The following is an 18,802-nucleotide window of genomic DNA, read 5'->3' on the forward strand; positions in this document are numbered from 1 at the left end:
TGTCTATTGTCTATTGAGAGAGGTGAGATAGGGGCTGGTGGTAATAGGTGGAAGCAGATGAGGGGAGGGATGATGAGCAAATGAACAAATGGGGAGTATTGAGACATAGGCGGAAACAATAAGTGAGCTAAGATGGCAGATGGAACCAAGTAAGGGAGAGGGGAATGGTGAACCTAGAGAGAAGAAATCCAGTGGATAAGCATATGCCGGTGGGCGGCGCGACTCACGTCGCAGCGGCCTCTGCAGTCCGTCTGTCTTTTTTTTATTTTTTGTCCCGTTTTAATGTAGTTTTTATATTTTTTTGATGGGGTGTGTGTGTGTGTGTGTGTGTGTGTGTGGGGGGGAACTTTTAAAATCTTTCCCCTGCATGGAGAACCCGACCTTTTCCCTGTCGGGTCTCCGTTGTCATTGGGGCTGCAACGTGGAGCGGCCTCCAGCAGGAACGACCTAGGGCTCCAGTCGCGGAGCTGCGGACCTACTCACCATGGTAGAGCTGGCCGAGTTCGGAGCGGGTGGAGCGGTGGTGGCGCGCTGCTGCGACCCGACCCCGGGGATTCGGAGGCTTACCGCAGGTCCGGTGGACGGTGATATCGGGAGCCCGCGGGGCCCTGCTGGGAGACCGCTTTTCGGAGCTTCCGCAACGGCGACTTCACCCGCCCGAGTCGCGGGGTCGAGGAGTGCCTGGAGCGGGGCCTTACATCACCGCCCGGCATGGCTTCAATGGCTGCGGGACTTTGCTAGCGCCCGCCGGGGGCTCCAGCAACAAGACCCGGAGCAGGGCCTTGCATCACCCGGGGCGGCGTTAATGGCCGCGGGACAATTGCCATCGCCCGCCGGGGGCTTTGACTCTGACATCGGGAGGAGAATGGGGAGTGCAGGGGAGAGATAAGTTTTTTTGCCTTCCGTCACAGCGAGGAGGAGATGCGCTGTGATGGATGTCTGTGTAAATTGTGTTGTGTCTTGGGTCTTTTTTTCTTGTGTGTATGACTGCAGAAACAACATTTCATTTGAGCCTCTATGAGGTTCAAGTGACAAATAAATAGTATTGTGTATTGTGTATTGTGTATATGCATGACGGGCAGATGGAGGAAAGGAAGAGGAAACAAACCAGACCTCTTTCCATTCGATCCATTTACATTTCAAGCTGGCTCTGCAAGGTCAGCAGCATAATGAAGGACCACTCTCACCCTGGCCACTTCCTCTTCTCCCTTCTCCTATCAGGCAGGGAGTAGAGAGATGTAAAAATGCATATCTCCAGATTCAGGGACAGTTTCTTTCCAGATGTTATCAGCCTGACAAAACTTTTCATATGGATTCAATTGGGAATGGAACAGTCTTGTTTTAGTTTGTGGTTCTGGTGTGAATATAATAAATGTGTTTGTTTTATTTCATGCTTTTTAGCATAGCCTCTGATTGGGTGTAGGCTCAATAGGTAGACAATATTCAACGCATGAAAGAAAAAGTAAAATTCAATTTCTTGCCGCTAGTGTTGCAGAATCCAATAAGATGCCAACCAAATATCATAACGTTACTGTCATAATGTTTAAGAGACATTTGGATAGGTACATGAATAGGATAGGTTTAAAGGGTATTGGGCCAAGCTCGGGCAGGAGGGACTAGTGTAGATGGGGCATGTTGGTCGGCATGGGCACGTTGGGCTGAAGGGCCTGTTTCCATGCTGTGGGACTCTATGACTCAAATCACACTACAAACTGGTTAGACTATTTGCCTTCCCACTATTTCACACAAACGTTCCTGACCTCTCACTATAATATTTTTCCATTCCTACATTGATATAACAAGCTATCAACAAACGCCTCTGGAATACAATGGGCTCTGGCCTATTGCTTATGTAGTTATGAAGGGCATTTCAATAGTTATAATTTTTGAGAGCATATCTCATATCTTTTTTTTTTTTATTTTTTTTATTAGAAGTACGGTAAATTACAATAACACACAACACATATATCTTAATACATTTTTTGTACCGCTTCATTTTTTTTTTTTTTTAAAGCTTTAAGAAAAAGATAGAAGTAAGGAAAGTAAAGAAGGTGCGCAAGAGTTGTGAAGTGCAGGAGAGTGTTGGGAAAAGAAAGCCCCTTAGAAAAGAAGTTAGAGAAGGAAGTAAATCATTATATCTTTTTTGGAGTCCAGGAAAATGTAGGAATAAAAGCTGGCTTACAGCTACAGCTTAATTTGTTTGACATGGGACTTCTACATCGAGCAACATTGGAGTCTTTAGACCCTCATTTTATATTTAATTTGAAGCAGATCCCAGATCCATACAACTCTGCTTCACCTCTTGCAAACAAATATCATGCATGAGAAAAAGGGCAAAAACCAGGGGAACAAAACCTCCCAACCGGCCTTTGTGCCAATCAGGTGAAGCATCTCTCAGGTGACCCATACTGTCTCAGTTCAGTGGCCTTCAGTGAGCCAGGCATTCCCCTGGCATGAGCCACCTGAGCAAGGCCCAGTACTTGCAAGTGGGCAGGGTTTAGTAGTGTCAGCAGCTGCTGGCTTTGGAAGAGCTGACAACCTGCTGCCCAAAAAAGAAAATAACACAAGTCCTCTGACCAGATGAATGGCATCGTTTTGTGGTGATGTTGCCAAGCAAAGCGTGTATTGTTGAAGTAGTGATAATTGTGATGCAAGCCCTGCTTAAATTGCTTAATTAAGGGGTAATGAATATTAATCTAAACCCCCTCATTTTTGTAACCCGCAAATAAGCATAACAGAAGGAAAATATGCCATTTTAATACCTATGCTGCTTCAGGGATGGATACTCTTACCCCCCACCCCTTCAATGGAAATCATAGAAATTAACAGGCAAGAGGCAGAGACATGGCATCATTTCTGCCCATTTATCTTCAGATTGACTGATCAATTCCTTGTCAAAGGAAATCTTCATCCAAAGCTTCTTCAATGCAATGCTTTGTGAACTTACACCAGAGCCTGCTTGGTTTTTGGTATCCTCTCCCAGCCCTGCCTGATTCTGATGATCATTCTGTCTACACACGGGGTGATTTGAATCAGTTTTAGGACCAGTACAACGCAGGGAATTACAATGGCCAGCATGTATGCTTGTGGAAGCCCCCATCTGTACCATTTTGATTGTAGAAATCTGTCCCAACCAAATAAAGTAGCATGTGCAGTACATAGTAGGAGGGTCATATGGCCCAACTTGGACTGTAAGACAACAGAGATATAATTTAGTTAATTTTCATTTATAACAGTATTCATAAAATTTACTTTATATTTCTGAGTATTTTCCAACACATAAAAGCAGTTGCTGCCGCACATTTAACTTCTCGACTAACATGATGAACTCAAGGCGACTCCGGACTGTCAAAACCGCCACAGCCAGACATAAAAACAACTTTTTTTCCCATGAGTAGTAGCTCTACTCAATAACCAAACGTCTCTAGCCTCATTTTGCTCTGGTATATTATTTCATTCACATGTTTAAACTATAATGCTTTATTAATAATGTTTAATGTTTTATATGTCATTCTTAATTGTTACTGTATGTCATGTTGCAACTTGCGAGCAGATCACCAAGGCAAATTCCTTGTATGTGTACATACTTGGCCAATAAACGTATTCATTCTTTCTTCATTCATTTCCAAATGTAAAAAATAACACTCTAAATAATCTTGTGTTTTTGTGATTTTGTAATCAGTAATATTTTTTCTTCATTCATTTTAAGGATCAGCATGAATATTTTAGCTGTATGGAGTTCAAGTGAATCGAATATGGGGAATTGCTTAGAAAGTATATCTGCAGCAGATGAGTGAATGAAATCTGCTTGAGCATACTATAATTAGCATGTTGTCTATTTTAAAATATTATCTGATGTTTTTTCTTTTTCCTTTTTCTTTTTTTTCTTTAGTTTAGTGGGGTTTTGTTTTTTCCTTTTCTTTTTGTCTTTTTATCTTTGTGTTTTTTTCTACATTTATAAGTTTTCTTTTAAAGATTTAACTATGTTTGCATAGAGACCGGGAGGTCTATATTCAATGTGTATTTTGACACTGGTCTCATATTAGGTTATACCTGTCCTGATCCCCATGTACCAATATCATTGTTATGTTTATCATTATTGTTTTTGCCCTGTTTTTTATGTTTTATTTTTGTTTTTTTGGAAAAAAAACCAATAGAAAGATTTTAAAAGAAATGATGTGCAGATCAAAGTTACCAGTTCAACGGAGATACACAGGAAATAATACCTGGACAAATCGGAATTCTCTCCAATTTACAGCATTGCTGACAGACGGAAAGGATGTGATGCCCAGAAGAATGTAAAGACCAAATCCCAACATTCCTAATGCGAAGTATACGTCAACACGCCAGGACAGCACTTTGCTTAGCTCCATCGTTTTATTCATCTTTGACTGCAGGGACAACATTAAAATAACGGAGTGAAGACTGTGCAACATTTATTATAACCCCATGACAGAGAAGTATTGAAGCCTGCATTCATGCAGATGGTGATGGATTTGAACCTTAACTCCATTTATCAGCTTCAATCCTGGCCATTTGATCTCCTTATCGAATAGAAAGTCATCAGTGTCTTAATTGTCCTAGCAACCCCTGCATTATGGGACTTAGAATTCCAGAGTTCTGCTAGCCTTTGTTTCCCAGTTTCCCTCTGAAGAAATTTCAACTGCTGAAAATTGAACATCGATGTTACGTATTAAAATGGATGATTATAGAAACTTACATGCTTATAAAACAAAATAATGTACATGAACATATTTAATGGAATAGTATCACATTGAGCAATATTTCCACACATTGTTCACCAGGAGATCCTACATTGCTCTAGGCATTTACTCTGAATGCAAGCAGTGGCCATCTTTGGCATTCTCATCAGTAAGAGGAAAATGTATTTCCTTTTCCTGTGATACTGCAAAGTAGAAACCAATGTCTTAATATTTATTTTCAGACTTATTACTATGCTTCACCCGGATTCGATCTTGACTACGGGTGCTATATGTACGGAATTTGTACATTTTCCCTGTGACCGCATGGGTTTGCCTTGTTTCCTTGGGTGCTCCAGTTTCGCCCCACGCTCCAAATGATAATATCAGGCATTTTGGGTGCTTGACAAAATGGAAGATTTCTGCTTCTGTAAAACCTGCTTGCCATCTTTTGCAAAAGCTGTAAAGACCATGAGGATCATGGCTCCAGTGTCTGTAGCCTGGGACGAGGTTGAATGGTGGTTGATGTCTAGATGGCCATTAATTGTTAATATGTATGAGATTTTGCAGAAGGAGCTACGTCCTGTTGCAAATGCATGCTTGGGATTGGTTGGGAAATGATAGGTTACAATAATGTTGCAGACTATGTTGCATGGCACCGTTACTTATGATTGGTCAAGGAGAGGGGCCTTACCAAAACTGTTTACTTTACCTGGTATAATGTTACTTTACTTAGCAGAATTGTTTCCCACTAAGTACTTTTTATCGAAACTATGTTATGTGATGTTTTGTAATTGGGTTAGGGAACTGTCATTCAATGTATTTTGTAATCCTTATTGATAATTGGCTTGTAGGGGTTGCCCCCCCACCCCCCTGTGTTTTCACTCCAAGGGTCTGTAAGGGTATAAAAGAGGGCAGAGCGCATTGGGGTGTGCTGATCTTCCGGGACAGCGCATTGGGGTGTGCTGATCTTCTGGGACAGCGCATTGGGGTGTGCTGATCTTCCGGGACAGCGCATTGGAGGGTGCTGATCTTCTGGAGTTGTTCTATTCACACAAGGCTGATGGGCTCGAATGAGCAGAGATATGGATCAGGTATTGGACCAGGTATTGGAGGGCAGTGGAGGCAGGTTCTCTGGATGCTTTCAAGAGAGAGCTAGATAGGGCTCTTAAAAATAGCGGAGTCAGGGGATATGGCGAGAAGGCAGGAATGGGTACTGATTGGGGATGATCAGCCCTGATCACATTAAATGGCGGTGCAGACTCGAAGGGCCGAATGGCCTACTCCTGCACCTATTGTCTATTGTCTATTGCATTAGTGCTGTATAATTAAGAGTTGGATTCCAGTGTTTCGTATTCGGTGTTTGGCTGAACCAGACTAGAGGGGTAAGATTAGGACCGGAATTACACAAAGACATACAGGTTTGCAGGTTAATTGGCTCCGGTAAAACAATTAATATATGGGGATCGCTGTTGGTGTGGACTCAGAGAGCTGAAGGGTCTACTTTCACGATGTATCTCTAAACTAAACCTGAAATATTAACTCGATTTCTTGTTTCATAGATGCTATTGTTTCTAGCTTTTTTGTTTTCATCTGAAAAATTTTATTTGCTAAATCTTTAAAATCTCTTAAAATTATTAAGAGCAAAGCTCTTGCAGTACCTCAGATAGAGAAGGACATACATGGATAATGTTCTTACCTCTACAATCATAGAGTGTATCCAACGCCACCTAACCGATATTCTGGTTGGTATGATGAACGTGTAGAGAACGTGTAGAAAAGCATAGGCAAGTGCCACAAGTCCCAGTTGTTTGCGGCACAACATCCACCTGTCAAGCCAGTTAGGGAATCTCTTATACTTGGTCCCTCTGTGCAGCTGAATAAAAGCAGCAATCACACCTGGCAGGTAAACCAGACTAAGCAGGATGAGGGAGACATTTGGGAAGATGCGATTAGGAACTGAAATTGCAAGCTTGTAGGAAACATCTCTATTTTTTGTCACATATGGATGGATCACATCAATCACCACACAGTAAACAAAGAAGAATACTGTGAGACCGAATGCAATAGCAAGTGGCAGCCTCCACATTGGAAAGAGTTGCAACGGATAGTTCTCCATTTCTTTAGCTGCCTGAAGGGATCCCCGGTCTAAAGGAGTGAGGCCTAAACTCCTGGCAACATCCATCACCTGCTGTTTAGATTTATCATCATCACCACAGACAAAGACCTGAAACAAAGTACAATTATTTTTAGTACTAGCGAAATTATGGATGTTCAGCAAAATAAAGTATGGTAATTCTCAAAAATAGATTGCTGATTCTTGTAGACAATAGGATTAATTGGTCTTCACGTGAAATTTATTATAAAAATGTAATTAGTTGATCCATACAGACAACTTTCTTCCCATAAGTAGACATGTATGTGACCTTACCTGAGTGTTAGCATCCAGACTGCCTGACTGGAGGGCCCAGGCAGAAACTGTGTTAAACCCCTTCACCACAATAGCTTTAGGGAGCAGCTGAGATAGATACTGTGCATTGGACTCTGGGTATTGATTCATTCTGAGGTTGTTGCTCACATCCACCAGCACTTTTCCATCAAGCAAATTGGACAGAGCCAGGAGGAAATCATAGTTCTCCCTGTGAACCGCCAGGAAAATGATCTTGGATTCTTTCAGGGCATCGGCGTGGGTAAGGACTTGAGCTCCACTTGGCAGCAAGGTGGAATTCTGTGGGTTTCGACTGCCAAATATCACTGGGTGACCTGACTGGAGCAGCCTCATACCCAAAGATCGGCCTAAGTCCCCAGTGCCAAAAATGCAAATTGTCTCACGCTTACGGTCATTTTCACCAACTGTAGCTTTTTCAGACATTTCCATCTGAAAAAAAGAGAAATGTAGGAGTTATTGAATAATCTGAAAACATTTATTTTGCAATTGGCATTTAGAGGTTATTTAGTGCTAGTCTCAACCTTGGCAAAGGGAAAAGCAGCAATTTTATTACAAATCTGCACCGACCCAGTGTGTCTCAACATTTGGTACGTTCCTTCTTCTTCTGTGTTGTTACTCTATTCATTCGCTTCCTCTAACCCAGAAATGAAAAGGATATTATGAAATGTAATTTTAATTCCACACAAGTACCAGATAACTCTTTCGAAAACCCTTCGAGATGCCAGAGAAAGTAGAACCGCAGATGCTGGTTTAACAAGGAATGATGCAAAATTCTGGAATAACTCAATAGATCAGGCAGGATCCCTGGAGAATATAGATAGACCTTTTAGATTGGAACCCTTCTTCAGACGGAAGAAACATCACCTATCAATATTTTTGAGGATGCTGCCTGACCCATGCAGTTATTCCAACATTTTGTGTTTTGCCAGTAAAAGTAGTTGAGGCAGGTACAATATTAACATTTAAAATATATTTGGACAAGTACATGAAGAAGTAGGTTGATGCAGGCATCAGCAAGGCATTTGTGTAGGAAGGAACTGCAGTTACTGGGTTACACCGAAGATAGACACAAAATGTCCGAGTAACTCAGCGGGATCGGCAGCATCTCTGGACAGAAAGGTTGACCTGAAAAGTCACCCATTCCTTCTATCCAGAGATGTTGCCTGTCCCGTCGAGTTACTCCAGCATTTTGTGTCATAAGGTCATAAGAAATAGGAGTAGAATTAGGCCATTTAGCCCATCAAATCTACTTGGCCATTCAATCATGGCTAATCTATCTCTTCCTCCGAACTCCATTCTCCTGCCTTCTCCCCATAACCTCTGACACCTGTACTAATCAAGAATCTATCTATCTCTGCCTTAAAAAATATCCACTGACCTGGCCTCCACAGCCTTCTTTTGCAAATAATTCCACAGATTCACCACCCTCTGACTAAAGACATCTCTCCTCATCTCCTTCCTAAAAAAATGTTATTTAATTCTGAAGCTATGACCTCTAGTCCTAGACCCTCCCACTAGTGGAAACACCTCTCCACATCCACTCTATCCAAGCCTTTCACTGTTCTGTATGTTTCAATGAGGTCCCCCCTCATTCTTCTAAACTCCAGCGAGTACAGGCCCAGTGCAACAAACGCTCATCATAGGTTAACCTACTCATTCCGGGGGGTCATTCTTATGTGTCAATCTTCGGTGTACACCAGCATCTGCAGATCCTTCCTACACACTCGCTTTAACCCACCCAAGCATTAAAGAGGTTAGTGATATTAGTAACAGGTTTGGGAGTTGTGCAATGTTAGATGAAAAATGTGACCAACATGTATCAGTCGAATCCCAGTGCCAGGCCAATATCCCCAGAATGACACTAGTTAAAGTTAACTGTCTCTAATTTGTAAACACAAATTGCTTACACTTTAATTTGAGCTCGGTCATGGCAAAGGGATTGCAAAGACGATTTCTAAAAGAGGAAATACTTCAAAGATGTTTTCAGATATTCCTTGAAAAAAATGAAACCTTATCTTTGGAGTTTTTGTCTCCTACTGTTCAAAATGGATGAACATTTGAGAGAGGATTAAGAATCCTTGAATTACGTTGCAGAAATAGTGGATAATGTGCATTACCTCTCATATTACATCCATCTGCCCCTCCCCCTTCCCCCTCAAACACTTCCTGGCCTATCTGTAGCCAAATATGTACATCTTATATTGGCCTCTTGGTTTCCTCAGAACCCACAGAGCAGGGCAGAAGGAATGAATGACCCAAGAAGATCACTTTATGAAGACTTTATGTTGATTGTTCATTTAATGCATCACATGTTATACCATATTATTATGCACAAACCTCAGCACTATTTAATACATATGGTTAAACTTTTTATTTGTTCCAAATACTTTGAGGTTGTGAAAAATTGGCATCTAAAAGTAATTTTTCTTCTCTGCCATTTTACACAATAAATTGAGAGCACATGAGCAAAGAAAGATTTAGTAGAATGCAAAAGGCAAGGGGTCACAGTCTGCAACAAAATATACTTCTATGTAATATAACATTGTCTAACTGAGCTTCTTGGAGCAGAATGAAACAGAAATGTGAAAACAATTTTACCTGCATGCACTGCAAAGAAATTCCATTGATCTAAGGTAAAACTGATTTAAATAAAACTTCCATTATGTTACCAAGTCCAGCACAGTATATTATCACCTTTCCAGTCAAAATAGTGCTGGGGTGTGCAATTGATTCTGATCTACATATATTAATCAGTTCCTGCTTACTTGAGATAGACAGCACTGAGATCTACAGATGAGTAAAACAGCAGGCGAGAGGGCAGAAAACGATGGCAAGTACTGCTCTGTAATTTCTGAACAATTACTGCCCTGTTCCAGAATGTTATATTGTTCCCCTACCCCCCCCCCCCCCCCCCCCCCCCCCCCCCATCTATGCTCAAACTTGAAAAAGTACTCACAGGTTACGGCAAATATTTATCCTGCAACTAATTGCTGACTTCGGAATGCATAGAAAATGAGTAGATTGATTAAAAAAGATTAAACTAACAAATTCCAATTGTTATTTATACTATTCTGTGACTATAGCATTAAAAACTAATACACAGAAAACAGCATCGTTGATTATTAAAATAAAGGTATTCATGTAACATGTTTCATTACCTTTTTCATCTGTTTTATTTCAAAACAGTCCGATTCACCACAAAAATAAAATCCTATAGAACAGAAATCGTCATGAACTAGTTAGAAAGTTACATTCTCTGTCTTCTGTGCAAGATCTTCTGCACAAGATCATCCTGCAGATTCTTCAGACCTGGCAGACTTTGTAGTCTTTAAATAACTGATTGCGTAATTCTGGATGACAATTTGTTTTGATTTAATTCCAAACTGTTCACTTCATGCAGATTTCCCAACAATTGTGGGGCAATCCCAATAGCTGCTGTGCTGTTAACTGCTCTTTCCTGTACATGTACACCACAGACAGACGTAACAGCATTCCACCAGCATCATCAATCACTCCCTGCAAAAAATGAGCACTGCCAGCTGAAAACAGAATGTGTAACTTGTTATTGAAAAGTTTATTATGCCAAGTTGAGGAGCGCTACAAGTTATTTTCACTGACAGCAGCACGACAATTTGAAAATAATTTAGGTTATTGATTGCAGGAACAAAATCATATTTCAAATCTTAATTTATTTACAGCTTCTCGGCACATGAGGTTGTAATTACATTACTTCTAATATGCAGAAAGTCAGAGATAGAGACAGAGGGACTATTGTTACTGTTGGTGATTTACAGGTGACTGAAAAGTAGTAAATGTACTAAGTGAATTTCACGGATTTTTGCTAATGTTTTGGGATTTGTGTTTCTTAACTTCCACTCTGTGGAAATTTCAAATAAGCAGCATTTATTGTCATGTATTGTCTTTTCGCTGACTGGATAGCACTGAATTTTACAAGAATGATTCCAGGAATAAGTTAGCATATGATGAGCGTTTGAAGCACTGTGCTTCTACTCGCTGGAGTTTAGAAGGTTGAGGGGGGACCTCATTGAAACTTACAGAATAATGAAAGGCATAGATAGAGTGGATGTGGAAAGGATGTATCCACTGGTGGGAGAGTCTAGGACCAGAGGTCATAGCCTCAGAATTAAAGGGCGCTCTTTTAAAAAAGGAGGTGAGGAGGAACTTCTTTAGTCAGAGGGCAGTTAATCTGTGGAACTCATTGCCACAGAGGGCTATGGAGGCCAAGTCAGTGAATATTTTTAAGGTAGAGATAGACAAGTTCTTGATTAGAATGGGTGTCAAGGTTTATGGGTAGAAGGTAGGAAAATGGGATTAGGTGGCAGAGATCAGTCATGATTGACTGGCGAAGTAGACTCGATAGGCCAAATGACCTAATTCTACTCCTATTACTTGTGAGCAAGCAACAAAAGCATTTCATTGTACCTTGGTACATGTGACAATAAACTAAACTAAACATTTATTGCACACCTTTGTGTAAATAGTCAATATGGCTGTGTACTTAAATTTCAAAAAAACAAAGCTGACTGTACCAACTGGAAAAATAGACCCTAGTTCCAAAATTCAACATATATTTGCATTTATTGTTGCAGCACTGTTGTCCACTGACAGTAACTTTGATTTTATGAGATTAATTGGTGAGATTTCAGATACCGAGGGAGAATGGGTGGAGGCACTTGAAAGAGCATTTCTTAGCAAACTGATAGGTGTGGGTTGGGGTGTTAACCCAGTTTCTCCTCAAACCACTGTCGACCCATGGGAATGGGAAGGGTTTTACAAGCTCCTTTTAAGTTGGCTTTTATGTGCGCAACGACTGAGCAATGAAACTAATGGAGAATGGTAATGAAAAATCGTAAGATGTGAAAACACTCAGTGGGACAGATAGCATATGTGGAACGAGAAGCAGTATAAATGTTTCAGGTACTATAATAACATTTAAAAGACAGGTATGTGGATAGGAAAGGTTTAGAGGGATACTAGACTAAGTGTGATCCATTGGGTCCCATGTTGACACATGAGGGCAGGTCCCCAACGCAATATTTCACCTCTCCACCAATTCCAATATTGCTGGCTGGGGGGGAGGGGGGCTTTCTGGAGCGCTAGTATGGGTGTTGTGGGCCGAAGGGACTGGTTTCTAGAGGGTTAGTATGGACATTGTGGGCCGAATGGATTCTTGGGCTGGCAGCTCAGTCACTCAGGCCTGGTGGGCTGGCAGCGCAGTCACTCAGGCCTGGTGGGCTGGCAGCTCAGAAACTGCCAGAAATTGTGCCCCAAACAGGTGAGAGAATCTGTGAGAGAGAAGGGGGAGAGGGTGGAGAATCAATTTTAGACATTTTTCATCTTTATCTGCAGATCACAGCAATAAAGGAGGAAAGTCTATCCTGGCCTAGATCTCACAGGGAGCAAATGAAGGGAGGGAGAAAAATACTGGGGTGAGGTTTAATACCGGGGTGAGGTTTAATACCGGGGTGAGGGGGAATACTTACTGATGGGCCGAAGGGACTCCTGGGCTAATACAGGCCTAATGGGCCGAAGGGGCTTTAAAACAAAAATCTGAGTGGAATCTCAGTGAAAGGCACTTTTTCTGGACTTTACCTGGCCTGGCATGGGCCTTTTGGGCTAAAATGCTCCACCTGGGCTAATACGGGCATTTTTGGCAAAAATGGGCTGGTTTCTCAGCTAATAGGTGCCTTGTGGGTTGAAATTAGTGGTTTCAGGCAGGCCAAACAACTCATTTCATTTCACTTCCATTGCCATTGCAGTTTCAAGCACAGGGCAGTCCAAGCCAAACGGCTGATTGCATTTTCACTTAATTTTCATTGCCATTGCACTTACAAGCACAGGGCAGGCACAAGCCAAACAGCTGATTGCATTTTCACTTCATTTCCATTGACATTGCACTTTTAAGCACAAGGCAGGCTCAAGCCAAACAGTCATTGCATTTTCGCTTCATTTCTATTGCCATTGCACTTTCCAGCATAGGGCAGGCTCAAGTCAAACAGCTCATTGCATTTTCACTACATTTCCTTTGCCATTGCAGTTTCAAGCACATGACAGGATCAAGCCAAACAGCTCATTGCATTTTCACTTCATTTCCATTGCACTTTCAAGCACAGGGCTGGCCAAACAACTCATTTCATTTTCATTAAGGGCTAACAAATCATTTATTCAAGTACATTGCATACTCACAGTGTTCTGTAGTTTCCCAGCTCATACAGAGGCCTCTCCCTCGCCATCTTGCAGACAGACTGAGCCTCGCCCACACTTCCAGGTTTTATATTCTCTCCCCCCTCCCACCGGAAGGGGCGTGGCCTTCATGGCAGTGATTGACAGGAGAGAGAATCTCAGGATTTTTTAAACACTAATAAGTCTTTTATTTTTCATCGATGGGTAAAATCCTCAGGGCATGCGCAGCAGAGGAGGACTCTGAGTAAGATGGCCAAAAAATCACAGCCATATGTGGTAGCGTTTTTTCAAAAATCAAAGCACAGTACAAACAGGAAGTGGTCAAGATGAGACTTTTAATTATATAGATGGGTCAAACACAGGCAAATGAGGCTAGCTTGATCAGCATGGGTGGGATGGGCTGAATGGCCTGTTTAGGTGCTTTCATCAATTCATCACTGGACTCTCATCAATTTGCATACAGGGCAAATAGATCAACAGAGGATGCCGTCTCTCTGGCTCTTCACACTGTCCTGACTCACCTGGATAGGCAGGGCACGTACGTGAGGATCCTCTTCATAGAATATAGCTCTGCATTCAATACGGTCATCCCCACCAAGCTCACCACCAAACTCCACCAGCTAGGCCTCAGCTCGCCGATATGCGATTGGATCCTGAATTTTCTGACGGAGTGACCGCAGGCAGTGAGACTGGGCCCGTACCTGTCCTCCACTATCACCCTGAGCACCGGCACACCACAGAGCTGTGTACTGAGCCCCATGCTCTACTCCCTCTTCACTCACAACTGTGTTCCTGCATTCAACACCAACACCATCGTGAAGTTTGCAGACGACACAACAGTGATTGGGCTGATCACCGACGGTGATGAAACAAAATACAGAGCGGAGGTGCAGAACCTGGCGGACTGGTGCGCATGTAACAACTTGTCACTAAACACCTCCAAGACCAAGGAGCTGATTATCGACTTCAGGAGGTCACACAATGGAGAATACGCCCCAATCTCCATCTACGGGGACAGTGTGGAGAGAGTGTCCAGCTTTAAGTTTCTGGGCACTCACATTTCTGAGGACCTCACATGGTCCACCAACACCGCTGCGCTGGTCAAGAAGGCACAGCAACGACTGTTCTTCCTGAGGACATTAAAAAAGACTGGTCTGCCCCAACAGCTGCTGACAACCTTCTACCGCTGCACCACAGAGAGCATATTAACGTATGGCATCTCTGTGTGGTGTCTCAGCTGCACGGAGGCGGAGAGGAGAGCTCTTCAGCGCGTCGCCCACAGAGCGCAGAAGATTATTGAGACACAGCTACCAGCCTTGGAGGGCATCTACCACACACGGTGCCTCAGGAAGACGTTAGCATCCATAGACTCCTCACACCCTTGTAATGGACTGGTCGAACTACTTCCCTCCAGCAGACGTTACAAGGCTTTCTACGCCCGAACCTCCAGACTCAGGAACAGCTTCATTCCCGGAGCTATGGCGGCTCTGAACCGGCCCTGCTGAGTGCCCCCCATCCCCCCTGGACTGTCTCCCTCGGACACATCTGCACTTTAGTCTGTTTGAACTGTTTTGACTATTTTACTGTTCTTTTTACAAACCATGTTCTCGGGGTATCTAAATCTAAATTGTATTAGTTATTTAAGTTATGACATCAGATGGAAGCTGCATACCAAATCTTGTTGCGCTTATGTGCAATGACAATAAAGTATATTATTATTATTATTATTATTATTTTTATTATTAGTCTCTATTATATGTCTATGAATATGTTCCTGTGGATTCCTTGTCTGTGATGGAGTAACTTAAAAATTGTGTAGAAAAACAAATGAGAAACACTTTCCTAAAAGTGTGTCCAATTTATTTGAAGTTCTTAGACTGAGTTTAAACTATTGTGTTCTATCAGACTCCTGCTGCATTATTGAGATACATTGGAACAAATGAACTTTGATGAAATCCTCAAGTCTTCCGGTGTTTATAACGACTTCCTGTCTCTCATTGACTTGTTTATAGTTCTTTTGTATACATCCTCAAGCCAACTTTATGCAAATTGTTCATTCATTTAATCACATTTTATGCCGCTTATTAACCACAAATCCCTGTTGTATTTCTTTCATAAGGCTACTCTTTTTATTGTTACATCTTCAGACCAACAAAAAATATTTTTCAGTTCCTTTTACACAAAGGTTGAATTACTTTTTTTGAGCCTCACGTTGTTCTCATGAATTTCCTGAATATTTTTTCATGGAATGAGAGATTTTCTTCCTCTGTGGTAATTGAATCATTTAAGTTCCTTGGAAACATCATCTCCAGGGACCTTCAATGGGAGGCCACCATCAACTCCAGTCAAAAAGGCCCAACAGAGGATGTACTTCCTGCGGCAGCAGAGAAAACAAAATCTGTCACAGGCAATGATAGTCCAGTTTTATACTGCCATCATAGAGTCTGTTCTCACCTTCTCCATCATGGTCTGGTTTGGCTCAGCCACCAAGCATGACATATGGAGGCTGCAGCACATCGTTCGATCAGCTGAGAAGGTTGTTAGCTGCAACCTTCCCCCATTGATGAACTGTACACTGCAAGGGCCAGGAAGCGAGCGGGTAAGATCATCTCTGACCCCTCTCACCCTGGCCACAAACTCTTTGACGCACTTCCCTCTGGAAGGCGACCCCGGACTGTCAAAGCCGCCACAAGTTGTTTACTGTATATTGTGTTGGTACTTGCGAGCAAAGCAATAAGGCAAATTCCTTGTATGTATACATACTTGGCTAATAAAATGTATTCAATTCAATTCAACTACTCCTTCATAGCATAATCTAGTCAACATGTTATATGTGGTGGCTTGAAATATTTTGGGTGATGACTTTAACCTCTGAAACAGTTTCGTATACAGAACGTAGAACAGTACAGCACAAGTACAGACCCTTCGGCCCTCAAGGAACATGATATCGAGACCAATTTATCTACCTGCATATAATCCCTATCCCACCAATCCTGCATATTGAATTGAATTGAATTGAATTGAATACCTTTATTGTCATTCAGACCTTACGGTCTGAACGAAATTTCGTGCCTGCAGTCATACATACAATCATACTATAATAAACAACACTAAACACAAATTAACATCCACCACAGTGTATCCTCCAAACACCTCCTCACTGTGGTGGAGGCAAAAGTCTTAGGGCTGCAGTCTCTTCCCACCTCTTCTCCCTCTGCGCTGAGGCGATTCCCCACCCAATCCAAAAGTCTCTTGAATGCCATTATCGTATTTACTTCAACCACCAGTTACACCAGTGCATTCCAGGCACTTAACACCCTCTGTGTAAAACGGTTACCCTGCATGTCTCCTTTAAACTCTGCCCCTCTCACCTTAAAGCTATACCCTCTTGTATTTGGCTTTCCACCCTTGAAAAAAGGTTCTAATTTGTCTACACTATGTCTCTCATAATGTTATACACTTCTTTCGGATCTCCACACAACATCCGGCATTCTAGAGAAAACAATCGAAGTCTGCTCAAACTATAGCTAATATCCCCTAATCGAGGCAGCATCTGGTAAACCTCTTCAGTATCCCATCCAAAGCCTCCACCATCCTTCCTGTATTGGGATGACCAGAGTACACACAATATTCCAAATGCAGCCTAAGTACAGTAAGTAAAGCTGCCTCTCTGACTCTTATACTCAATGGCCAACACAAGCATACCAATTGCCTTCTTTACCACTCTATCTACGTGTTGCCACTTTCAAGGAATTATGGACTTGGATCCAAAATCCCTCTGTATATCAATGCTGCTAAAGGGCCTGTCCCACTGTACGAGGTAATTCAAGAGTTCTCCTGAGTTCTCCCGATTCGAGCTGGTGTAATGTACGTAGCGGGTATGTAGGGGCTCGTACGAGTAAAAAGTAACAATTTTTTTCATCACGAGTATTTTTTTACTCGTGGACATTTTTCACAGTGTTGAAAAAATGTCACGGATTTACCGGATACCTACCGTTACTCGTACGAGCCGCTACGTGACATCCATGAGCTCCTACGTACCCGCTATGTACATTACACGAGCTCGAATCAGGGGAGAACTCTTGAATTACCTCGTAGAGTGGGACAGACCCTTAAGGGTCTTGTCAGTAATTATATATTAATTGTATATTTTTCATTACATTTAACCTCCCTACAATGAAGGCCCTCAATTCCTGATAAGATACTTGTAAATCTTTTCTGCTATTTTTCCAGTTTAAGGTTTTTTCTTCCTATTTCGTCCTATTTTTTTCTTTACCAGGCCCCCCCCCACCCCCCCCTACTCTCTTGCTTCACTTGGCTTAAGTTGTTTTTATGCTGATCAATTTCTCCTTCAGTTCCATTTACATTTGCCAAGTAAAAAGAAGAGTTATAGGAACTCAATTGGGTCCAAGCTATACTTACCTCTGTGAGATACAATCTTGTTTCAATTCCACTCAAAACTCCTCCTTCAACTCGATAAATAAACCATTATGTTGGCACTACAACATCATGCTTTTCTGGCAGCTCAAACATTTTTTTAATTCTTTGTTGCTCATTTCCACATTGCTCTCCAATGTGACACTTCCATTCCTTTTCTTGCTTCATGTATCCCCATATCAGAAGACCAGGACCACAACAACGCTATGATATCCCACAACTAGGGGAGCACAATGGCACAGCGGTGGAGTTGCTGTTTCACAGCGCCAGAGATCCGGGTTCAATCCTGACCTCGAGTACCGTCTATGTGAAGTTTGTTCTTTCTCTCCATGACTGTGTGCGTTTCCTCCAGGTGCTTTGGTTTCCTCTCACATCCTAAATACATCCAGTTTGTAGGTTAATCACCCTCTGTAAATTGCCCCCAGTGTGCAGTGGGGTAACTAGTGTGAATGGGTCAGTGTGTACATGGTGGGCCGAAAGGTCTGTTTCCATGGTGTATCTCTAAGCTAAACTACCTTAAATAACCTCCTTGCATCCTGTTCCATGTAAGGACTCAGTTCCATTGCCCAAATGTTCTGGCTCATTTGTTTCTGTTCTAATAGTTATAAATTTCACACAAGACTTTCTGAAATATTGTCCTTTTCCCTCAATTATTGTTTGAACCATAACACCATAACTTCCAGATCTCTCAACTGTGTCTGATCCATTTTCCATATCTTCACTCTCATCTTCTCTCTTTTCAAATAGAACTAAGCCACCAGCTTCCATTTTCAACTAATCATCGCCCACAATCTATAACAGATCCAAAATGTTGCCATTACTTGATAGATTTCCTCACTCCTCCTCTTTCAGCAGTCTGAAGTGACCATTCCCACTGTGATATATTGGTGCACTCTTCCATCTCCATCAACATCCATGCCTCTTCTCAAAACATCTTCAAATGGTTGCAGGAAAATCAAAATCCACCATTTCCCTTCTCACCATCCAAGGACCCCAAGATTCCCTCCATAAA

The 18,802-nt window shown here is 42.0% G+C and overlaps 1 protein-coding gene across 2 annotated transcripts; it reads right to left on the reverse strand.

The window, feature by feature from the left end:
• Nucleotides 1-2,853: 2,853 nt before the first annotated feature.
• steap4 (STEAP4 metalloreductase) lies at nt 2,854-10,643 on the reverse strand. 2 transcript variants are annotated; one of them, XM_033012690.1, is made up of 5 exons: nt 10,308-10,640; nt 7,132-7,578; nt 6,400-6,927; nt 4,227-4,391; nt 2,854-3,189 (listed from the first exon to the last, which is right to left on the reverse strand). In XM_033012690.1, exons 1-5 carry the CDS (start codon nt 10,314-10,316, stop codon nt 2,944-2,946), a joined length of 1,395 nt encoding a protein of 464 aa, XP_032868581.1. In that variant the 5' UTR covers nt 10,317-10,640; the 3' UTR covers nt 2,854-2,943. The 2 variants fall into 2 exon arrangements, with proteins under 2 accessions (XP_032868581.1, XP_032868590.1); XM_033012699.1 differs by lacking the exons at nt 2,854-3,189; nt 4,227-4,391 and adding an exon at nt 4,398-4,666 and having other exon boundaries at nt 10,308-10,643.
• Nucleotides 10,644-18,802: the final 8,159 nt, after the last annotated feature.

Source organism: Amblyraja radiata, chromosome 2 (genome assembly GCF_010909765.2).
Source record: "Amblyraja radiata isolate CabotCenter1 chromosome 2, sAmbRad1.1.pri, whole genome shotgun sequence".
In the NCBI taxonomy this organism is placed as follows: Eukaryota; Metazoa; Chordata; class Chondrichthyes; order Rajiformes; family Rajidae; genus Amblyraja; species Amblyraja radiata.

Excerpts from the sequence above, each read along its gene's own strand:
- steap4 (XM_033012690.1), bottom strand. Across the intron at positions 6,928-7,131 it reads GTCTGGATGCTAACACTCAG|GTCTTTGTCTGTGGTGATGA; the intron begins GTAAGGTCACAT and ends ACTTTGTTTCAG. Across the intron at positions 4,392-6,399 it reads TACACTCTATGATTGTAGAG|TCAAAGATGAATAAAACGAT; the intron begins GTAAGAACATTA and ends TTGTCCCTGCAG.